At 40.4% G+C, this 6594-nt stretch overlaps 1 protein-coding gene across 1 annotated transcript in view; it reads left to right on the top strand.

Moving 5' to 3' along the window:
* Positions 1 to 5971, top strand: part of LOC118412802 (polypeptide N-acetylgalactosaminyltransferase 6-like) — a 10865-nt gene extending 4894 nt beyond the window's left edge. The window contains exons 4-12 of the mRNA XM_035815830.1: positions 329 to 456; positions 1238 to 1391; positions 1746 to 1848; positions 2144 to 2261; positions 3197 to 3391; positions 3820 to 3951; positions 4167 to 4271; positions 4386 to 4541; positions 5039 to 5971. Coding sequence (XP_035671723.1) covers positions 329 to 456; positions 1238 to 1391; positions 1746 to 1848; positions 2144 to 2261; positions 3197 to 3391; positions 3820 to 3951; positions 4167 to 4271; positions 4386 to 4541; positions 5039 to 5167 — 1220 coding nt within the window. The 3' untranslated portion in view covers positions 5168 to 5971. The remainder of the gene's footprint in view (positions 1 to 328; positions 457 to 1237; positions 1392 to 1745; positions 1849 to 2143; positions 2262 to 3196; positions 3392 to 3819; positions 3952 to 4166; positions 4272 to 4385; positions 4542 to 5038) is intronic.
* Positions 5972 to 6594: the final 623 nt, after the last annotated feature.

Here is a 6594-nt window from a genome sequence, read left to right as displayed (position 1 = left end):
TTATCATTTTTTTTCGGATTGTTTTTGTTGTGTTTTACAGGGAATCTAAAGTCCGAGTTGGAAGCGGAGTTATCACAGATCGGTTATTTGGTTCGTTTGTTGTGTTTTACAGGGAATCTAAAGTCCGAGTTGGAAGCGGAGTTATCACAGATCGGTTATTTGGTTCGTTTGTTGTGTTTTACAGGGAATCTAAAGTCCGAGTTGGAAGCGGAGTTATCACAGATCGGTTATTTGGTTCGTTTGTTGTGTTTTACAGGGAATCTAAAGTCCGAGTTGGAAGCGGAGTTATCACAGATCGGTTATTTGGTTCGTTTGTTGTGTTTTACAGGAAATCTAAAGTCCGAGTTGGAAGCGGAGTTATCACAGATCGGTTCTTTGGTTCGTTTGTTGCGAGCGAAACGGCGAGAGGGACTCATCAGGGCCAGGCTGCTGGGGGCCCGGCATGCACAGGGGCAGGTAAGTTGGATAACATTGTTTCGAGCTATAGATCTTCTATGTAAATTGAGTAATAGAACTACACTACATCATGATGGCGTAATAATATCACGGAAAACTGTGTCTTTTGAAAGACTTATGAACACACCTTCGACATAAAGAAGTAAAGCATGTAGTTTGTTTTACACACCTTGTAAACCGTCCCATGGCGTAACGCTCTTGGTTTGTACTAAAGTGTACGAGCTTCATATCCTGACTTATATAACCTACTCACACCATTTTTGATTACTCATATTTTAGTTCATTTTACTTTCTAATCCATGTGCATACGAGACATTGAGAAACCGCAATGTATATATCTATCTATATCTATCTATATCTATATATCTCTATATATCTATATCTATCTATATCTATCTATATCTATCTATATCTATCTATATCTATCTATATCTATCTATATCTATCTATATCTATCTATACCTATCTATACCTATCTATACCTATCTATACCTATCTATATCTATCTATATCTATCTATATCTATCTATCTATATCTATCTATATCTATCTATATCTATCTATATCTATCTATCTATCTATCTATCTATCTATCTATCTATCTATCTATCTATAGATAGATAGATAGATAGATAGATAGATAGATAGATAGATAGATAGATAGATAGATAGATAAATAACACTACAGGTTTGTACTAAAGTGTACCGCTTACAGCTTACCGGTCCCTTGACCGAGGGTGTTCGTGAGTTTAATTTAGTTTTTTTGACGTTATTATTCCAGGTCCTAACCTTCCTGGATTCCCATTGCGAGTGCATGCCGGGATGGATGGAGCCGTTATTGGAGCGTATTGCGCATGACCGTACAATCGTGGTCTCCCCTGTTTTAGACTATATTGACCTGAACACTTTCAAATATAACTTTTACGTCACAGAAGGTTGGTTTTTCCCAGAGTCGTACACGTACAGAGAAAATGTTCGGTATAATTTTATCTCAGAAGAAGATTTTAGATGATCAATTTGACCTAGACGTTTAGATAAGTACAAGTGTTTGTAAATAATCCGGTGAACTTTCGTAGTCTTAGGTTTACATGCTAATCTTAAATCCATATCTAATCAGTTTTGTGTAGAGACAAGGTTCGAATTTTCAAACACGAGGCAACTAGATGCTTTAAACCAAAAGATAATGTACTAATATAGAAGACCGTGCCGAAAAATTACTATGTAAAGTTCCCATTGAATGTAAAGTATGATATCATCAACGTTTTATGTTTCACTGTTTTTGGTTATAGGTGTGCCCAGAGGAGGGTTTTACTGGACTAACATGAACTTCTGCTGGAGCCAAGTGCCTCAATACGAGTGGGATAGGCGAACGTCACCTAGCGATCCCATTAGGTTATTGCAGCACGTTTGTCATTTTATGCCTCGCGTCACACAGCTAGTTCAAAGTTTGGAAATAATTCAGAATAAAGCATATCAGTGGAAAAGTTGCACATTTGTGGAGGCAGATATGATATGGATGTATAGTTAAGATAACAATATTGTTTTGAAAAGACCCCCATAATCTAAGAAGAAACTATTGTATATATTTGGGGAAAAATCGTTTTTAAAATATCCTACAATTGCATTCTTTGTATAATGTAAATATCTTTCTTTTCATTTCCGTCCAATTGTGTTTCTTTCCTCAAAGGACACCAACAATAGCAGGTGGAATATTTTCTATTCACAAGGAGTATTTCGAACACATCCGAACGTACGACACAAACATGGAGATATGGGGAGGCGAAAACCTGGATCTATCATTCAAGGTTAGTTTGTTTCTCTACACTCTAATACTTATAGTTGTAATACATAAAGAAAAGTTTGATCTTGTTTATAATTTACAACTTTCCCGAGCTCTAGAGGTATGACATTTGTTTAGATCTCCATGACATGATCAACGGCCCTGATTGCATATTGGTCACGTGCTTTTCTTGATCTGGCAGTCTGGTGCACGTGGCAGCATGTTCACATGACTGTCACGTGTTCTTTAGGTTTGGCAGTGTGGTGACAGCCCGGAGATCCTCCCCTGTTCACATGTCAGTTACGTGTTCTGTATGCTTGGCAGTGTGGTGGCAGCCCGGAGATCCTGCTCAACACATGTCAGTCACGTGTTCTGTAGGTTTGGCAGTGTGCTGGCAGCCTGGAGATCATACCCTGTTCACATGTCGGCCACGTGTTCTGTAGGTTTGGCAGTGTGGTGACAGCCTGGAGATCATACCCTGTTCACATGTCAGTCACGTGTTCTGTAGGTTTGGCAGTGTGGTGGTAGCCTGGAGATCCTGCCGTGTCCTCATGTCAGTCACGTGTTCTGTAGGTTTGGCAGTGTGGTGGCAGCCCGAAGATCCTGTCCTGTTCACATGTTAGTCACGTTTACTGTAGGTTTGGCAGTGTTGTGGTAGCCTGGAGATCCTACCGTGTTCTCATGTCAGTCCCGTGTTCTGTAGGTCTAGTGGTATGGTGGAAGTCCGGAGATTATACCCGGTTCACATTTCGGCCACGTGTTCTGTAGGTTTGGCAGTGGTGGCAGCCTGGGTATCCTACCGTGTTCTCATGTCAGTCACGTGTTCTGTAGGTTTGGCAGTGTGGTGGCAGCCTGGAGATCATACCCTGTTCACATGTTAGTCATGTGTTCTGTTGGTTTTGCGGTGTGGTGGCAGACTGGAGATCCTCCCCTTTCACATGTCAGCCACGTCTTTTGCAGGTTTGGCAGTGTGGTGGCAGCCTTGAGATCCTGCCCTGTTCACATGTCGGCCACGTGTTCCGAGGCAGCGTGCCTTACAATTATACCGTACCAGAAGGGGTCAATGTTGTTATCAAGAACACTATGCGCGTTGTGGAAGTTTGGATGGACCAGTATAAGGACATCTACTACAGGAGGCAAAAATTGACGAAAACGGTGGGTGGCTTGTCCTGATCATGACATGGCATCTATGAGTAGGTAAACATCTAACTTGAAATACACCTAACATAAGGCAGCTAAACCATGTACGTTTCAGCACCAACTTACTTATATGTCCCTGATGCTAAACACTACTTAATCACAAGTACAAACGCCTGTCACTGGTATTCTCTCTCTCTCTCTCTCTCTCTTTCTGTGTCACTGTGTGTGTGTGTGTGTGTGTGTGTGTGTGTGTGTGTGTGTGTCTGTGTGTGTGTTTGTGCGTGTGAGTGTCTGTATATGTGTGTGTGTGTTTGTGTGTGTGTGTCTGTATATGTGTGTGTGTGTTTGTGTGTGTGTGTGTGTGTGTCTGTATATGTGTGTGTGTGTGTGTGTGTGGATTCTAGCTTAATCTTAAACATGATCTACATCCCTTGCTCCGTTAGATGTCACCAGGTGACCTGTCACAGAAACGGAAATTGCGTCACGTCCTCGGTTGCCGGAACTTCACGTGGTATCTAAGGAATGTGTATCCGGAACTCTACGTTCCAGACCTAGTACCAAGAGCTTATGGTCAGGTGCTTGTTCTATATCTGTATTTTGGCATGATATTTGACTTATATGCACGATTTCTTTGACCACCTACATTTAAACCTCGTGTAATTTTATAGGTACATGTAGATAAAAATGCTGCTCATGTGTATCAATTTTTAGACACAGCTCACAATTCTAATAGATTATACATGTGAAAATTGAGTTGTCTCGTTTGAATACGTTTTTTTTGCTTGTCTAGGTATTACATATGTCGACAGGTTTGTGTCTCGACGCCACTAACCCAAACGGCTTGGCTGGAGTGAAAACAAGTCTCTACTATTGTCATGGGCACGGCGGTAACCAGGTAGACAAACGAAACTCTATCACATTGCAATTCAATTGGTACATTTGTAATGATTGTTATTACCGCCTTTTTTAAGAGGGAACTATTAACCACTCGTTCATTCTTCTGTCCCAGTACTTTGAATATACAAGAGATCACGAGCTGCGAACTCCTATTGGTCGAAACTGGGACCTCTGTCTGCACTGTGGTATGGGTTCGCTAGATGTCATTACTACACACTGCACAGGTCCGAGTAAGGTTGTCCAAGACCAGCTTTGGTTGTACACGCAGGTAGGAATGAATTAAGATGACAAGGCTTAGATCAATATATAACATTATATCTGCATCAATGCGACTTTGATCTGAATACATGGATGGCATCTTCTAAGAACACCAGAACAGATGTATGTGTGCGTGCCCTTCATTGTATCATTGAATACCAAACAAAATATCTTCTTTTTCGCATTGAAGAAGATATGAGATAAATAATTTCTATTCGCATGGTGATAATTACACTCCGAGTCGGGAGTTTGCTAACGAGGCTGCATGACAAAAGTGAACGTCGTGAGTTTGTTGTCAGAGAATTAATTTTTACACAAACTAACTATTAGAACCCTTGGTTTAAATAACGATTGTATCGTCAGCATTTATTTTAAATAAATACCTTTACATATTGATTGCCTCAAAGGGAAAGCATGTCATGGTTACTGCATTAGGGTTTGGCCAAGGTAGCATCATATCAGGGAGTGACGTAGTATTGATGCCATCCATTTTTTACCGTTCCACAGGAGAAGACGTTGTTGCATCTCTACACACATTATTGTCTGGAGGGAACGCCATATGGGGTCACCTTGGCGACGTGCAACGGACAAGACAACCAGATATGGAGACTAGAGAACATACGTTTACAAGACTAGCCACTTGAATCATATAATACCTTTTGTCTTCTTCAACATTTTGGGCAATGAGCATAGAGTATGAAACCTTCTAGAAAGTTCCTTTATGGCAAACATGTTCACAAAATTATGTCAGCTATCGCGGTATTAAAAAAACACCCTAGACTTATCTTATTATCATTCCTCTCTAATTTAATGTCCATGTGATTTTTCTCCAATGCTTAGCCAAAAATGATAACGTGGTCCTTCTAGTAGATATTTCATGCACTATAATACCAAATTTCGGGCCCTTTTGACTTCATACCTTAGCACGCGAGGCAAAAATATACAGTTTTTGTCAGAAGGTGGAAAAACATTCAATAAAATCACCATAATGGCATTGGCGGGCTAATGGCAAGGGGGTTGAAACGTGGGGAAGAAAAACAGAGACTTTCCTCATACTAAAGCGAAAACAAAAAAGATGTACATTGTGTAAAACATGTACTTTCTATAGTTAAATAAAAACTATATGTAATTTTGTTTTGTAAAAATCGACAAAAGTATTATCAACTGTGTTCCTTATTAACAATCGAATATGTATTACCAACTATAGTTACAGTAGTAAATGATCTGTTCTGCATGTTTCTGTATGTCTTAAATGAGTCAGTTTACATTAGGCTATGTTATTATAACATTAACGACCAGCATGTTCCTTCACTCACGGCTTTTATTTGGTGATAATGCAAGCTACCAGGAATAATGGGTATCATACGAGTATAAACATCAAGGCGGGTCATCGACCCAATCTCGGCATTTTCTATTTTCTATGATAACAACAATAACGACACAACATGCATTTTGGTAATGTTACAAATAAAACAACGTTATAAACAGTGATCGGCTTATATTCTCCATCCTTTACCCGCATTCTTGATTGATATGTTTATTTAAAAAAAAACATACAATATGTATACCACAAGATGAAAGTTACAATGCATTACATACTATGATATTAATATAATAATCGGCAAGGCCATTAAACATGAAACAAACTAGGAACCATGTATATAGAATTTATGTATGGACAGATAACATAAATACAATTAAAAGATCTTCGTTGCAGAGGTTTATCAGTCGCGCATGAATTTAGTTACTCCAAATTTTCTTCAAGCAATGACAGTTTTTAAAGGTAAGCTACATACTTCAAGTTTTCGACGGCTGACAGTCCATCTTGCTCACGGAGAATGGCCTAGTCTCGGTCTCGCTAGGGTTAGGGTTAGGGCAACGGATCCGGAGCGGGGGGCAACGGATCCGGAGCGGGGGGCTACAGTGGATATGGATCCGGAGGGGGCTACGGATCCGGAGGGGGCCACCGATCCGGAGCGGGTGGACACGGATCCGAAGCGGGTGGACACGGATGCGCAGCGGGTGGCTACGGATCTGCTACGGTGGATATGGGTTCGGAGGAG

The sequence above is a fragment of the Branchiostoma floridae genome, chromosome 4, assembly GCF_000003815.2.
Source record: "Branchiostoma floridae strain S238N-H82 chromosome 4, Bfl_VNyyK, whole genome shotgun sequence".
NCBI classification, from domain to species: Eukaryota; Metazoa; Chordata; class Leptocardii; order Amphioxiformes; family Branchiostomatidae; genus Branchiostoma; species Branchiostoma floridae.
The sequence above is the reverse complement of the archived record's forward strand: the minus strand, read 5'-3'. Positions and strand labels throughout refer to the sequence as shown.